This window comes from Camelus bactrianus, chromosome 18, assembly GCF_048773025.1.
Source record: "Camelus bactrianus isolate YW-2024 breed Bactrian camel chromosome 18, ASM4877302v1, whole genome shotgun sequence".
NCBI lineage: Eukaryota > Metazoa > Chordata > Mammalia > Artiodactyla > Camelidae > Camelus > Camelus bactrianus.
Genome location: NC_133556.1, coordinates 28,144,937 through 28,161,385, shown reverse-complemented (window position 1 = coordinate 28,161,385; position 16,449 = coordinate 28,144,937). Strand labels below are relative to the sequence as shown.

The 16,449-nt window shown below is 44.9% G+C and overlaps 2 protein-coding genes across 5 annotated transcripts in view; one reads left to right on the top strand and one right to left on the bottom strand.

The window, feature by feature from the left end:
- The first annotated feature begins 6 nt into the window (after nucleotides 1-6).
- On the top strand, nucleotides 7-14,916 carry GNPTG (N-acetylglucosamine-1-phosphate transferase subunit gamma). Of its 2 annotated transcripts, XM_010949927.3 has the most exons (11): nucleotides 7-114; nucleotides 251-308; nucleotides 389-456; nucleotides 12,616-12,670; nucleotides 12,736-12,819; nucleotides 12,926-13,019; nucleotides 13,093-13,207; nucleotides 13,286-13,368; nucleotides 13,451-13,582; nucleotides 13,664-13,745; nucleotides 13,838-14,916. In XM_010949927.3, the coding sequence occupies exons 1-11, from the start codon at nucleotides 63-65 to the stop codon at nucleotides 13,933-13,935; spliced, it is 921 nt and encodes a 306-aa protein (XP_010948229.1). In that variant the 5' UTR covers nucleotides 7-62; the 3' UTR covers nucleotides 13,936-14,916. The 2 variants fall into 2 exon arrangements, with proteins under 2 accessions (XP_010948229.1, XP_074202717.1); XM_074346616.1 differs by lacking the exons at nucleotides 7-114; nucleotides 251-308; nucleotides 389-456 and adding an exon at nucleotides 3,673-3,694.
- The window catches only part of UNKL (unk like zinc finger), a 41,103-nt gene continuing 38,689 nt past the window's right edge, over nucleotides 14,036-16,449 (bottom strand). For all 3 annotated transcript variants that reach the window (XM_074346612.1, XM_074346614.1, XM_074346610.1), the window contains exon 15: nucleotides 14,036-16,444. In XM_074346612.1, coding sequence (XP_074202713.1) covers nucleotides 16,289-16,444 — 156 coding nt within the window. In that variant the 3' untranslated portion in view covers nucleotides 14,036-16,288. The remainder of the gene's footprint in view (nucleotides 16,445-16,449) is intronic.

Here is a 16,449-nt window from a genome sequence, read left to right as displayed (position 1 = left end):
CCGGCGCGCACGTGACTGGCGCGCTCACGTGACCGCGCGGCGGCGGCGGCGGCGCAGCAGCAATGGAGATGAGTCTAGCGCGCTTTGTGCTGTTGCTCGGGCTCGCGGCTCCTGGTTAGTGTTCGGGCGGCCAGCGCCCGCGCTCCTCTATCCCTTTCCAGGCTCCTGCGTCCCGGAGCTCCCTTCCGACCCGTCCCCGCGCCCCCGCCACTATGTGCCCACCCGCTTCCTCACCGCTTGTTCCCCGTAGGTCCCGCGCCTGCAGGTGCCGCCAAGATGAAGGTGGTGGAGGAGCCCAACACTTTCGGGTGAGTGGCCTAGCGGGGTGCGGCGGGAAGGGGAGCGGCGGCCTGGGCCGGGTTCCCCCTGACCCTGCCGCTTCCTGCAGGCTCAACAACCCGTTCCTACCCCAGACCAGTCGCCTCCAGCCCAAGAGGGATCCTTCACCTGTGTCTGGTGAGTGCGGGGCCCTAGCCGCGATCGTGCTGGGGGCCTGGGATAGAGCAGGTAGCTGGCCTGGGTTTCCGACGGGGTGGGCAGCGTCAGCTCTCGGGAGCCTGCTCGAGGTGGGCCAGGCAGGGAAGGGCTGCCTCGGATGAGGGGCCCTGAAAGTTTGGGTTTGGAGGTTCATGCAGTCGTTTGTCAGCCTTCTAAAATTATTTTTTTAAGCGCGCGCTGAGGTTCCAGAACGTTACTCTACCGAGTTGAGGAGTTACCCCGGACTTAGTCTTTAATTTTATTTTATAGAGGTGATCTCTGTTAGCGTTTTGGTATTTATCTTTCCAGACGTTTTTTATACTTTTACATGCATACAAGTAAGAGACGTGTAGTAATTTTTCTGTGATTTTTGTCTTTTTATGAGCACTGTAACTATGCTGGTTTGCTAACTTTGCTTTGTCACTCGTTGTGTGTCTTCATGGTGTACGAAGAGTTTTGACTTGGCGCTTAGCATTCGATAGGATGGCTCTGCATTCTTTCGTTGTCCAGCATGGTGGTGTTTACATTTTTCTGGCCAATAGAAGCAGTGCTCTGGGGAACATCCCTTCTAGGGACTGTCTCTTTCTATGCCAGCGTGAGTGGTTTCCTGAGGCAGGATCCCAGAAGTGGAATGGCGTGGTCGTTAAATGAGTATTAAATATGAGTAGCAAAAACCAAGAACTTTTTCTGTTGAATACTACCATGTGTTAAGGTCTATGCTGGGGATGCAGAAATGAACGACCCGTACTGTGCCTGTTCTCATGGAGTTGACAGTCTAATGGAGGCGGGTGGGTAAGCAGTAAACGAAAAAGTAGGTAAAATGTTGATTGCTTGATGATGAAAAGTGCTCTGTGAGTATGGAAAGTGGGCAGGTGGGGGGAATGTTGCGGGGATTGCCATTTTAAATGGGGGAGGGTTAGGAAAAGATTGAGAAGTGAATGTTTGGTCAAAAGCTGAAGAGGGAAAGGGAGTAAGGGATGTGGATATTTGAGGGAAGAGGGGTCCAGCAAAAGGCGTGGCCAAATAAAGGCCTTGAGCAAGGGTGCCTGGACCACAGGGAGTGGGGGCAGGGGTACCCTTGAAATCAGAGATGGAGGGTACAGATGTGAGCTTTCATTCTAAATAAACCTATTCCAGCTTTTTACTATGAAAAATGATGACTAGGAAAACGGAGGAATGGGACAGCGAACCCGAGCATACTCCCCATCTCAGTACAGCAGTTGACATTTTGACATTTTTGCTTTATTTACTTCTCTTTTCACTTTGAGAAAAGTGAATTTTCATTTTGCTGAACGATTTAAATGTCCATTACAAACATCCTGACACTTTATTCCTAAATACTTAGTGTGGATTCTCCACCCCATCACTTCCCAAATTAACAATAATTCTATAGTATAACCAATCCATGTCCGCATTTCCCAGTTGTCTGAGGACCTGCTCCAAAACAGGATCAGTCAAGGGGCGTACATGCATGTGGTTAATTATGTGTCTTTAGTTTTAATCTGGCACAGTTTCCTCCACTCCCACCTTTCTAGAAAAACTTTCTTGGCTTTTGGAAGAGTCCATGTCAGTTGTCTTACCAAATGTTTGACCTCCTGGGTCCGTATGGTTTATGAGGTCATTAGCTTGTTCTGCTTTCCCCAGTATGCTCTGTGAATGGCCTGGAAGCTTGATTATGGTCGGGTTAAGCAATTTGGGCACTAGTACTTCCTAGGGAAGCAGTGGACTGTGCACAGTATCATGTCAGAGGGCTGCACTTGGCTGTGGCTGAGTCTGCCAGGGTCTGTTTGCTGGAGGCAGGTTCTTCTCTGCCCTAGAGGACTGAATGGGCATGCTGCCCCAGTAGCCTTACAGTTCAGCCTGACGGGGCAGAAGAGCGCAGAGTTTGTACTTCTCTGGTGCTTCTTGCATTTATGGTTGGAAAAGAGTGTTTCTTTTCCCCCTCTTTTCTTTCTCTCTTCTTTTTGAATATCATAATTGGCTCAGATTTAAACCCAATTTTTATTGAGATATAGTTGGCATGTTCAGTTTGATGGAGTTTGTAAATCAAGCACATCTGTGTAATCAGCACCGCCAAACAAGATTGAGAGCATTTCCACCTCCAGAAAACTCCTGTGTGTCCCTTTCTGAGTCCCCCATCCTGTCATTTTCTGGTTTCTGTTACTATAGATTAGTGTCATCCGTGCTTGGACTCCAACTACATGGAGTCAGATGGCATACACGGCTGCAGCTGGCTTCTTTCTCAGCACTGTGTTTTGAGGATTCATCTGTGTTGTTGCATGTATGTATCACTAGTTTTTCCTTATTGCTGAGTACATATACAAACTGTGAAATCTGAGTATGTTGTCTGGTTAATTATATCATGCCGATGTCAATTTCCTAGTTTTGGAGACTACTAGAGTCATGTAAGTCTATGATTATTGCAAGATAAAAAGCATGCACACAGATTCACACGTGTATGCATTTGTGCTGAAAGCATCGATGAAACCCATGATTCTAAGTTTGCAGTTGAAATGTAATGTCACAGATTGTTTTCCTTTATCTTCTATTATCTTTTTCTCTAATACTAAAAAGCTGGGTTCTTTAGTCACATAAATTTATTCACTGCCTTTCTCCTACAATTTACATAGAATAGTTTGAGATTTACAATAGCAGTGTTACTACTAACCATGAAACCAGTGATTGAGAGATTTGATTTTAGGCTGTATCCAACCGGAGATGGACAGTAGGGCACCAGGTCCAGCATTGATCAGGCCACTCTTTTCTCTATCATCAGTTTGGCTCGAAGTTGGGATCATGTGTTTCTGCTTGTGCTCAGCTTTAGTGCTTGCTATACGTGTTTTTACTCATGATTTTTCCTTAACTTCAAAAAAGTTGTGTGTTATGGACAATTTCAAGCACGTGCAAAAGTGGAGGGAGGGTATGTGAGGCACCCTCACCCAGCCCCAACCCCTCACCCCACTTTCTTTCCAACCAGGTTACTTTGAAACACTTTTCACAACTTTACTTTATTTGCAGATGTTTTGTTGTGTATCTCCTCAAGGGCATGGCCACAGTAGCTTTATCACATTTTTTAAAAGGCAGTAATTCCTTACAAATCAATAGAAATCCTATGTTTAGACATGTCTATACGGTCTCATACATTAAAAAAAAATTTTTTTTTAATTTTTTTTAATGCAGGTACTGGAGATTGAACCCAAGACCTTGTGCATGCTAAGTATGTGCTCTACCACTGAGCTATACCCTCCCCTCCAGGTGTCATACATCTTAAACACATGGTTGGCTTGCCTGAGCCAGCGTTGAAGGCCTGCCTGTTGAGTGTGCTTGACTGGTACTCACGTGTCCTCCAGCTTCCTCTAAGCTACAGATCCCCTCCCTGTTTCCTTGCTGTTTATTTATTGAAGAAACTGGATCACTTGTTTCCCACATTCTGGATTTTGCTCCTTGCATTCCCGTGGTGTCTAACATGTCTTCTGTCTCTATTAGCTGGAATGAAGATGGTTGTATTTTCCCCTTTCCGATCCATGTGCCTTTGCCTTGCCCAGGCCTCCTGATTCGGGGAGAGCAGGGTAGGGTGGGGGGCGGTCCTTGTCTCCTGCCTTCCATTCAGGGTCTACAGAGGGGTGTTTGTAGCCCTTTCCCAGGTAGAGGATGTTCCCTGCTGTTCCTGGTGACTGAGTTTTTACCACGAATGGATGTTGGGTTTGTCAGATGCTTTTTCTGCACCTGAGATGACCCTGGGGTTTTCTTTTTTAGACTGTTTATTTAGTGGGTAGCATTGGCTTTTGAATGTTGAGCCAACCTTGCATTCTTGGAATAAGCTCCACTTGGTCATGATTAATACATACGTTTTATGTATTGCTGTATTTAAATTACTAATTATTTCTGACTTTTTTTCATGTCTAGAGTTTCTTCCAGTTCTTTTTCTAATTTCTGTTTATGGGCTGAGATGTCCTATTTATTCATTTACCATATTTTACTTTATAGCCTTGAACACAGTTGTAATAGCTGCTTTAAAATCCTCTTCTACTTCCAGTATCTGTGTGTGTGTGTGTGTGTGTGTGTGTTGGAGTCAGTCTTTAGGGACCGCCTTGTCTCTTGGGTATGGATTGTATTTGGGGGCCTTGTCATATGTCTCATACTTTTGGAATACACTCTTGGCTGGGCTCTGTTCTTCTGAGAAAGAGTGTTGTTGGTTCAGGCAGCTGGCTGTGCTAAACTCACACAGGGCTCTGCTCTGTGGTGGAGGCAGCACATCTCTGCTTGGCAGTGTGTGTGCATGCAGGGCTCACCCAAAGAGCCCTGCAGGGTGCCCCCCCCCACACTTTTTGATATTGACCCAGACGTTCCAGCTGCTGGGTCTTTTCCCTCTGTTCCAGATCCTCCAGCCAGAGACCGGGGTAGGTTATGCCTCGTCTTAGCCATCGCAGCCATCACTGCTGGGAGTCACACCAGCAGGAATCAGTTCTCTCTCTCCTTCCAAGTACGCCCCCCGCCCCCTGCCTCCTGCACTGCATCAGGCGTTCAGACTGTCTATCCAGTGTTTTCCAGTGGGACCTCCAGGAGGCTTGGTCTGATGTCAGTGGATATGGCTTCCGACGTAGTTCACATGGTTATTTGCTTTATTCTACAGCATACGTATGATGGTTTCAAAAACGCTAATCCGGTATTACTGCTATTAACTCGTGACAGTATGTGTTTAAGTCACTGAGAGTGATTCTTTTCCCAATGAGGTGACTTTACTGTGTACGGATCAGTGTGTTTGCTTTGATTTCAGCTGTAGGGGCTTTAATGTCATCCTTTTATTTTACCTTTGAGCGGGTCAGCACACTCACATGGTTCACACATCAGCTTTAGGGCAGATGCGCCCAGAGCTTTCCTTCCTGCCTCGTTTTGTTACACTGTGGTCCCTGCCAAGGACTGTTTGCTGTTTGTTTGTCTTTTTAAATTAAAGTATAATTGACATCAGTTTCAGTTGTACAACATAATAATGCAGTATTTGTACATACTGCAAAATGATCACAGTGAGTCTAGTTAATACCCAACACCACACATGGTTACCCAGAACTTCTCTTCTTATGATGAGGACGTTTAGCAACTTTCAGGTATGCAGTTTGGTATCATCAACTGTAGTCACCATACTGTACATTACATCCTCAGGACCTATTTTATTACTGGAAGTTTGTACCTTTTGACCCTCTTCATTCATTTTGCCTCCAATCCCCCACCTCTGACAACCACCAGTCTGTTCTCTGTATCTGTGAGCTTGGTGTTTTGTGTTTCAGATTCCTCTTAAGTGAGATCATATTTGTATTTATTTTTCTCTGACATTTCACTTAGGATAATGCCCTTAAGATCCATCCATGTTGCAAATGGCAATTTCTTGTTTTATTGCTGAATAATATTCAGTAAATATATATATGTATATGCACACATACAGACACACACACACATACATACATACGTACATACATACATACAACCCATTTTCTATATCCATCATTGGAAACTTAGGTCGTTTCCATACCTTGGCTCTTGGAAATAATGCAGCTACGATCATGGGCGTGCAGATATTTTTCCAACTTAGTGATTTCGTTTTCTTTGGATAAATATCCAGAAGTGGAATTCCTGGATCGTATGGGCATTCTATATTTAATTTTGGGGAGACTCTCCATCCTGTTTTCCATAGTGGCTGCACCAATTTCCATTCCCACCAGCAGTGCACAAGGGTTCCCTTTTCTTCACAACCTCGCCAGCACTTATTTCTTGTCCTTTTGATGGTAGCCATCCTGACAGATGTGAGGTGATGTCTCACTGCGGTTTTGATTTGCATTTCCCTAGTGATTAGTGAGCATCTTTTCATACGCCTGTTGGCTCCTTCTGTGTCTTTGGAAAAATGTCTTTTCAGATCCTCTGTCCATTTTTTAATCAGATTGTTTTCTGTTTTTGTTTTTGTTTTTGTTTTGTTTTGTTTTGCTGTTGAGTTGTGTGAGCTCTTTACATGTTTTGGATATTAGCCCCTTATCAGATATATATGATTTGCAGATATTTTATCCCATCCAGTAGGTTGCCTTTCATTTTGTTGATGGTTTCCTTGGCTGTGCAGGTGCTTTTTAGTTTGATGCAGTCCTGATTGTTTATTTTTGCTTTTGTTTTTGGAGTCAGATTTTAAAAATCACCAAGACTGATGCCAAGGAGCTTACCACCAATGTTTTCTTCTAGGATTTTCATGGTTTCTGGTCTTACATTCAAGTCTTTAAGTTAGTTTTTTTGTGTGGTGTCAGACAGTGGTCCAGTTTAACTAATACCATTTATTGAAGAGACTGTCCTTTCCCCTAGGTGTATTCTTGGCTCCTTTGTCATAGATTAATTGACTGTATATGTGTGGGTTTATTTCTGGACTCTCTATTCTGTTGATCTGTGTGTCTTTTTATGCCAATACTGTACTGCCTTGATTCCATTTGTTATTTTATGGTTTGGTCTTCTGGTCTTTCTTTTTGCTAGTGTAAGAAAATACAACCACCCCCCTTTCTTTAATTCCCCCCTTTTTTATTGTGGTAAAATATACCTAAAATGTACCAGTTGAACCCTTTTTAGATGTACTGATCAGAGGCATTAAGCACATTCCTGTTATTGGGCAGGCATCACCTCCATCATCTCCAGAACTTTTTTAAGTTCCCAAACTGAACCTCTTTCCCCAGCCTCTGGCACTTAACATTCTGTTTCTGTCTCTGAATTTGATGACTCTAGATCTCTGCTATGGTCCAGTTATGTCCCCCTGAAATTCCTAGGTTGAAATCCTAACTGCAAAATGATGGTTTTAGGAGGTGAGGTCTTGGGAAGGTGCTTAAGGCATGAGAATGGAGCCCTCAGAAGTGGGATTAGTGCCCTTATAATATAAAGAGGCTCCAGAGGGCCCCCAGCCCCTTCCTCGGTGTGAGGACACAGTGAAAGGTGCCCTGTGTGAACTAGAACTCGACTGTGCTGGTGCCCTGATCCCAGACTTCAAACCCCCGAGACCTGTGAAAAATAAATTTCTGTAGTTGATAAATTACCCAGTCTCTGGTATTTTGTTATAGCAGCTGGAATGAACTAAATGTCTCATATAAGTGGAATCATTGCTACTTGTCCTTTTGTGATTGATCTGTTTCACTGAGCATAATGTCTTGAAGGTTCATCCACGCAGCACGTGTCAGAAATTCCTTTCTCTTTAAGGCTGAATAATATTTGATGGTACCTATATACTACATTCTGTTTTATCTATTCGTCTGTCCATGGACACTTGGGTTGTTTACGTTTCTTAGTTCCGTGAGTTATGCTGCTGTGGGTGTGGGTGTGCAGCGGCTGAGTCCCTGCTTTCAGTTCCTTTGGGTACCTACCCGGGAGTCGATTTGCTGAATCTTATAATTCTCTACTTAAGCTTTATGAGGAGCTGCCAAACTGTTTTCAGCAGCAGGTGCACCATTTTACAGGCCCACCAGCAGTGCACAAAGGTTCCAGTTTCTCCACCTCCTCACCGGTATTTGTTATTCCCTGTCTTTTTGACAATAGCTGTCCCACTTCATATGGGCCTGAAGTGATATCTTACTGTGGGTCTGATTTTTATTTCCCTAACGACCGATGATATTGAGCATCTTTCCATGTTGCTGATGGGCTATCTGCGTCACTTCTTCAGGAAAATGTCTAGTAATCTTTGGTCCATTCTTTAGCTGGGTTGTTTGGGGGTTTTGTTGTTGTTTTTATAGGAGTTCTTTATATATTCTGGATATTACCCTTATTAGAAATGTGATTTGCAAATACTTTCTCACTTTTTGTATGTTGTCCTGCAACACTCTTTTGCAAAGTTTTTAATTTTGAAGTTGCGTTTATCTAGTTTTCCTTTTGGTGCCTTTGCCTTTGTTGTCATATCCAAGGAATCACTACCAAAGCCAGTGTCAAAGATTTCCCCCTATATTTTGTAGTTTCAGCCTCTGATCCATTTTGAGTTAATTTCTGGACGTGGTGTGAGGGTCCACCTTCATTCTTCTCCATATGGACATCCAGTCTCCTGGCTCCTTTTGTTGAAGAGTCTGTCCTTTCCTCCACTGAATGGTGTTGGCACCCTGTCAGATCACTTGAACACGTATCCAGGACTTTATTTGTGGGCCGTCTGTTCTGTTCCATTGCTTAACGTGTCTGTCCATATGCCAGCACCACACTGTTTTAATTACTGTCACTTTGAAGTAAGTTTTAAAAATCAAGAATTGTGAGTCCTTCAACTTTGTTCTATTTCAAGATAGTTTTGGCTATTTGGGGTTCTTCGGGAATCCATTTTAATTGTAGAATGGATTTTTCTGTTTTCTGGAAAAAAAATGTCATTGGGTCAGACAGAAAATAAGTTTTTGGTGGTGAGCACAGTGTATATAGAAGCAGAAATATGATGTTGTGTATGTGAAATTAATACAGTGTTATCAACCAGTGTTCCTTCAAAAAAAAAAGTCATTGTTTTGCTGTGGATTTTGTTGAACAGTAGGTCACTTTGGTAGTATTGACGTCTTAATGGTAAATCTTTCTGTCCATGAACACAAGATGTCTTTCCATTTATTTATCTTTGTTTCAGCAGTATCTTGTAGTTCTCAGTTAAAAGTGTTTTGCCTCCTTGGTAGTGTTTTGCCTCCTTGGTTAAGTTTTTCTTAAAATTATTTTTTCTTTGATGCTATTTTAAATGGAATTGTTTTCTTAAATTTCCTTGTTGGATTGTCTGGGTGTTGTATAGAAACAACTGGTTTTTGAGTGTTAATTTTGTATCCTGCAACTTTGCTGGATTTGTTAGCTCTAACGGATTTCTGGTGACTCTTTAGGATTTTCTACATCATGTCATCTGCAAACATGGCATTATAATTTTACTTCTTTCTAATTTTGGTGCTTTTTCTTTTTTTGTCTAATTGCTCTGGCTAGGGCTTCCAGTACGGTGTTGAGTAGTGAATAGCAGTGCTGAGAGATTCCTTGTCCTGTCCTGCTCTTAGGAGCAAAGCTTCCAGTCTTTCATCGAGTGTGATGGTAGCTGTGGTTTTTGCATGTATGGCCTTTATTGTGTTGAGGAAGTTTCCTTCTATTTCTCCTTTGTTGAGTGTTTTCATTATGAAAGCATGTTGAATTTTGGTAAGTGCTTTTTCCTGCAACAATTTTTGTTTTAGTCCCCTCAACCCCTTTATTCTGTTAATGGCGTGTATTACACTTAATTGGCTTTATATTTTGAACTATTCTTACCTTCCAGGAATAAACCCCATGTAGTCATGGTGTATAACCCTTTTAGTGTGCTGCTGAATTCAGCTTGCCAGTATTTTGTTGAGGATTTTTGCATCGATGTTCATAAGGGATATTTGTTTGTAGTTTTCCTTTTTTTGTTGTGTCTTTTTGGCTTTGGTACCAGGGTAACACTGGCCTCATAAAATTGAGTCAGGAACTGTTCCTCCAATTTTTTTGGAAGAGTTTGAAAAGGATTGGTAAATAGTATGCTTCTAGGAATTTGTCCATTTTCACCTAGGTTATCAATTTGTTGGCATACTGCTGTTCATATTATTGTCTTATAATCCTCTTTATTTCTGTAAAATTGATAGTAATGTCCCTAGTTTCATTTATGATTTTAGTAACTTGAATCTTTTCTTTTTTCTTGTAGTAAATCAAGCTTTAATTTTGTAGTTTTGTTGTTCAAAGAACCAACTTTTGGTTTTACTGATTTGTTTTATCCCTGCTCTTTATTATTTTCTTCCTTTTGCTAAGTTTGGATTTGGTTTGCCCTTCTTTTCCTAGTTCCTTAAAGTGTGAAAAGTTAGGTTATTGATTTAAGGTCTTAGTTTTGAATGTGTTTAAGCCATAAATTTTCCTCTAAGCATTGCTCTCATTTTATCTGATAAATTTTGGTACCTTGTGTTTTGTTTTTGTCTCAAAGTATTTTCTGGTTTCCCCTATGAATTCTTTGACCCAGTCATTGTTTAAGGTTGTGTTAATTTCCATATGTTTGTGAATTTCCTGCATTTGCTCTGCTTTTGATCTGATTAATGTGATCAGAAAAGAAACTGATTTCAGTCTTTTTAAGTTTATTAAGTGGCCTAACATATGGTCTTTCGGGAGGATGTTGTACAGTCTGCTGCTGTTGGGTGGGGCATTCTGTGTATGTCTGTTAGGTCCTGGTGGTTTATAGTGTCGATCAGTCCTCTATGTCCAAGCATTGTAGAACTGTCTGTTTCTCCCTTCAGTTCTGTCAGTGTTTGCCTCATGTATTTTCAGGCTCTGATGTTTGGTGCCCATATGTTTATAATTGTTACAGTCTTGGTGAACTGATCCTTTTATCAGTAAATAAAAAGGATCCTCTGTTCTCTTGAACATGAGCGTTTGACTGACAGTCTAGTTTGTCTGATATTAGTATGGCCACTTCTGCTCTATTGTTTGCATGGGTATTTTTTTTTCCATCCTTTCACTTTCAGCCTGCTTGTGTCTTTGATCTAAAGTGAGTCTCTTACAAAGATTATATAGTTGGATCACAGTTTTTTATCCACTTGGCCAGTTTATGCCTTTGAATGTAAGAGTTTAATCCCTTTACGTTTAAAGTAGTTATTGTTAAGGAAGGATTCACAGGAAACAGCAAAATTTGTCTTACAGCTTTTTTTGTCCTTCATCCTCTCCATTACTTTTTGTTGACTTCCCTAAGCAACATATTTTGACTTTTTTTTCGTCTTATTTCCTTTTGTGTATATTCTACCTAGCTATTTCCTCTGTGGTTGCCAGGGGATTACATAACATCATAAAGCTATTAAAGTCTAATTTGTACACGACTGAGGTTGGTATAAATTCAAAGACCTCTCCTGTACAGCTCTGCCCCTCACCCAACTTTGTTATTGATTTCAGAAATTACCTGTTTATACATTGTGTACCCGCTGACACAGATTTGTAATTATTTTCATGCATCTGTTTCTTAAATCCTGTAGATTTGCAGATTAGAATCGCAGCACTGTTTTGTGGTTTGCCTGTGTATTTACTGGAGGTAACTGGAAGAATTCCCTCCCAAGCAGGCCTCATGGTAATGAAGTCCCTCCGCTTTGGTTTATCTAAGAGTATTTTGACTTTGCTCTCATTTTTGGAGGATAGTTTTTTGGATATAGAGCCCTCAGTTAACAGTTTTTCTTTCATCTCACTCCTTTCTGGCCTCCGAAGTGTAGCAGAGAAATGGGCTGGTAATCTTAATAAGAACCCCTTGATGTGATAGGTCACTTCTTGCTGCTTTTGACCTGGCTTTTGACATTTTTACTCTGTGTCTTGGTGTGGGTCTCTTAACTCCAAGTTCAGTGAGCTTTTATCAAATTGGGAAAGTAATTTCCTCAGATGATCTCTTTGCCCCCTTTTTTCCTTTGGGGACTCCCACAGTGTATCCAACAGTGTCTTTCTCTGTCTCTTCGTTGATTCTTTTCTCTGCTCAAATCTTCTTCAGCTCCTTATTTTTATGGTTCCTTTCCATGATAGCCTTCAGTTCTTTGAGCATATTTAAGACACTTGTTCTTCAGTCAGCCCAGTGTCTGGGCTTCTCCTGGGTGGTTGCTTTGTATGCCTTGCACTGTTTTGTTGAAAACTCTACCGGGCTGTGCCAGGGTATCCTTTACCACTAGGCTGGGGGTGGCCATGGGCAGGGCTGCTTTTGGATGTCTTCATCTCTCCAAGAGTCGCCCCAGCTTCTTGAGCCCTGGGTGGCCTGTTGTGAGTCCACCCATAGCCTCTTGCCCCTCTCCTGTCTGGAATCTGAGTTGGGCAAAACAGGAAGGCTGGGATGCTGCCGAACCACGCTGGGAAGAGGGCCAGTGAACAGGCCATAGGATTTGTTTTTCAAGCTTTAAGGTGGCTTTGTTGTGTGATACTCATTTGGTTGCTGGAGACCTGTTTTCCAGAACTGGAAAGTTAGCATAGCTGGTTTCTGGTGGTTCTTTTGATGTTTTCAGATATGAGCTTGGAGCATCCTAGTTTGGTACTTGGCTTTGATGCACTCAAGCTCTTTCGCTCCATTTTTAAAGTTTAAACCCACTAGCTCTTTTTCTGAACTGCCCTGGTTTTGTGGGTTGCCATTTCTGCCCGCCTGCCCACTCAGCGTGCCGTGCTCTCCCCTTCCAGGGCCCGCGCATCTCTTCAGACTCTCTGGCAAGTGCTTCGGCCTGGTGGAGTCCACGTGAGTGAGGGGAGGGGCAGGCGTGGCCAGGGGCTGGGACCCCCCTGATGGCACTGTGCCCCCAGGTACAAGTACGAGTTCTGCCCGTTCCACAACGTGACCCAGCATGAGCAGACTTTCCGCTGGAACGCCTACAGCGGGATCCTTGGGTGAGCGGGGCGGGGGCAGGTGGCTGCGGCAACGGGGGGTGGTGTCCCTCTGTCTGTCATCCACCCCGCTCCACACCCCAGCCTCATGCACTGCGCTCCTCCCCAGCATCTGGCACGAGTGGGAAATCAACAACAATACCTTCAGGGGCATGTGGATGAGGGATGGCGACTCCTGCCAGTCCCGGAGCCGGCAGAGCAAGGTGGGCTGTGTGGGAGGGGGCCGGACTTGGGGGGCCCAGCGTCCCCCACCCACTCACACGGTCCACCCCCTAGGTGGAGCTCACCTGTGGCAAAAGCAACCGCTTGTCCCACGTGTCTGAGCCGAGCACCTGTGTCTACTCACTAACGTTCGAGACACCCCTCGTCTGCCACCCCCACTCCTTGTTAGGTAGGTGCCCGGGCAGCTGGGGGCATGGAGGTGGGGGCAGAGGGGCTCACCTAAGTCTCGTTTCTGTTGGATTCTCAGTGTACCCGGCCCTGCCTGCGGCCCTGCAGCAGAGGTGGGACCAGGTGGAACAGGACCTGGCAGATGAGCTGATCACCTCCCAGGTGAGCTGCAGGGGCGGGTGGCCCCTGGGCTGGGTGCACTGCAGCCCGAGCTGCCTGCTTCCTCGTCATCCTCCACCTTCAGGGCTATGAGAAGTTGCTCCGGGCAATTTTTGAGGATGCTGGCTACTTAAAGACTCCAGAACAAAGCGAGTTGGCACAGCAGGAAGGAGGCACTAAGGGCTTGGTGTTTGAGACGCTGGAGAGCTGCAGTGAGGTACAGGTGGGGACCCTGGACGCAGGGTGGCACTCCTTCCCTCAAGGGGCTGAAGTCTCCTTTTGAACTGTTCTGTTCTAGGCACATAAAGCCCTGTCAAAGGAGGTAAAAAAACTGAGAAGTATGCTGACCCAGCATGGCATCCCCTATGTGAAGCCTGCAGGTCAGTCGTGCCTAAGGGGTTGGGCCAAGCCCCCCTGGGACCTGCTTCCTGCAGGTCAGGTCCTGACCTCCTGCTGCCTGGTGTTTTGGCAGAAACTTCCAGCTCTGAGAACTTAGGCTCCAAGACACCCACAGCCAGGACAGCAGAGCACCTACAAGGTGACCCCGGACTGCGTGAGAACACCTTGTGATCTGGGGCAGAGCAAGGAGTCTCGGGCCCAAGGATGCACATCCTCTGTTCCTTCTGTGCCAGGCAGCTCTCCAGGTTATACTCAAAGATGCAGACAAAACAAAGATTCCAAGTTTTAATTAATTTTCATACTGATAAAAATAATTCCATGAATTCTGTAAACCATTGCATAAATGCTATAGTGTAAAAAAATTGAAATAAGTGTTAACAACTTTAAACAATTCACTACAATGATTATGCATTATAAATACTACCTTCTGGATTAAGAAAATTCCATTCCAATAACATTCTCATCTAAATACTCAAAACATACAACAGCTGGGGGCTTCCATAAATATTAACCCTCATGAGGCTTCTACACTGAGTCGAGGTCTGCTGTCCAGTTACACAAATGGTGTGAGATTGTAACATCACTACTAATACTGAACACCCAGGGGCTGACAGATCAGGGCAGCAAGAACAATGGCCTCACCGAGCACCACGCGGCTGCGTCCGCTACACCCGGCCCTCCCCGCATGCAGGACGGTGACACCCTGAGACACCGCCTGCGCAGGGTGGATACCTCAGACGACCAGGCCCACTGCAGCCAGGCGGCAGGGGTGGGAAGGACCGTGGGAGCTTGCTGCAGGTATGGCCCAGGCGCCCCCCGGGTGGTTCTTTGGTCTTCCGGCTGCACACCGGTCCTCACAGCCAGCCCCAATCTGGGAGGAGCGAGTGCCCGGGGATGTGCCTCCAGCCCTAGCCAGAGAACCCCTGTGAGCCCTGCACCTCCCATCCCCCAAACTCCACAGAAAGAACTGCCCAGAGTAGCTTATAAATACACCTAAAGCTTAGTTGTTCTTGTTTATAATTTGAAAATGTCTAGCCTAGCCTAGATGTCAATGATAAACATTGTCCTGTTAGCCCAAAAGAGACCGAAGGCCTGAGATGGGAAACAAGTGCATAAATATTAATAAAAATAAAGAATTTTAAACAGTGATAACAGTAGCACAAAATATACTTAATTTCTAAGAGCTAATAAATCATCACTATAATTAAAAACAAAGTAGATTCACTACAACTGAGTCATAGTTACCGTTAGCAGCGGGTGGGCTGCGCAGGGCTGTGGATCCACCTTTAAATGACGTAACTTTCCTATCAGTTTGTCTTACATTAAAAAAGGTTTTAAACCTCTCACTATAGTAAATACATTCTAATTTGGTCACTGATAAAAATTTTTACCTAGTCGCTTTGCACTTCTAAAAAATGCTATAGAAAGTCTTTGGCACAGCCCCGGGCGTACGGGAGGAGGGTGCATCCCGTCCCTGCTCCGGCCCAGCCGTAGGCTCTGGGAAGATTCTCGTGCCAATACAGATCTGCCTTGCCGAGAGCAGAGTCCGGGTCAACTATAGACATCTTTTACTTCCTCCCAGATTCCCAGGAAAAGTGACCCAATGCAGACAGAAAAGCTTGAAGTCGTCACTGAACTCCAACCCATACCCAGCAGCCTTTCCACCCCTTCTCAGCAGCCAGGTCCTCCCCAACCTGTGATCACACGAGTGATGACACCTGGATGAGGAGGTCCGGTGACAGGGTCGCCCTGGAGGCTGGTGGGTGTCTCCCACGCGGGTGGGGTGACCGTGGGCGAGGTTCTGGGAAGTGGGGAGCAGCGCTGCCCGTCACAGTGCTCAGAACACAGCTGTGTGACATTAGCATAAAGCCCTCCCCAATGGACCCCCGCTGCCATTCTCACTGTCACTGCCAACAGTCCAGCGGCTTCTCCGTGGTCCGGGGCACAGGCACTTGAGCGAGGACTGAGGGGCGTGGCGCTGTCACCATGACGCTCCAGTTTACGTTAACGTGCACGTGTTCCGGAAGTGAGTTCCTTCCATAAAATTAGAAACATCTAAATGTATACGTGCCTTTCAATAATCACTCTGCTATAAATACTATTGGTTTGCACTTAATTTTAAAACTGTAAAAATCCTAGGAATTTCTCACTACTAGATAAATGCTCACTTCATAAGTACTAATTTCAGAATATGAAACCTAATATATTTACGTACTATGGATTAACAATAGACTGATATGAAATACTCTGTTCACAGTACACATATAAAGCTTCATATTATCGCATATTAAAAACATGAACCTAAAAGCAGCTTATAGCAACTCAGAACATCTGCCTCTCAACTCCTTGATCTACAAAGTGCTTCACAGGACTGAATTCCCAGGATCCGGTCACAGTAGTGTCAGGCCCGCCAAGCCCCAAGGGGCCGTCAGGGTTTGCGAGGACAGTGCAAGACCGTGGAGGGGCTGCCCAGGGCCAGGGTCCCGACATCGGTGGCACTAGGATGTGGGCGGCGAGGCGACTGTCACCATGGCAGGGGCTGCCCCGTGCAGCAGGGGCACTCGGGTGCGCCGGCTGCGCACGGCTCACAGAGCACACGGTGCTGGCAGGGCCTCAGGACAGTGCCGCGGGCCCGCTCCCCGCACACCACGCACTGCTTCGCTCGGAGCTGGAAGATCACCTGTG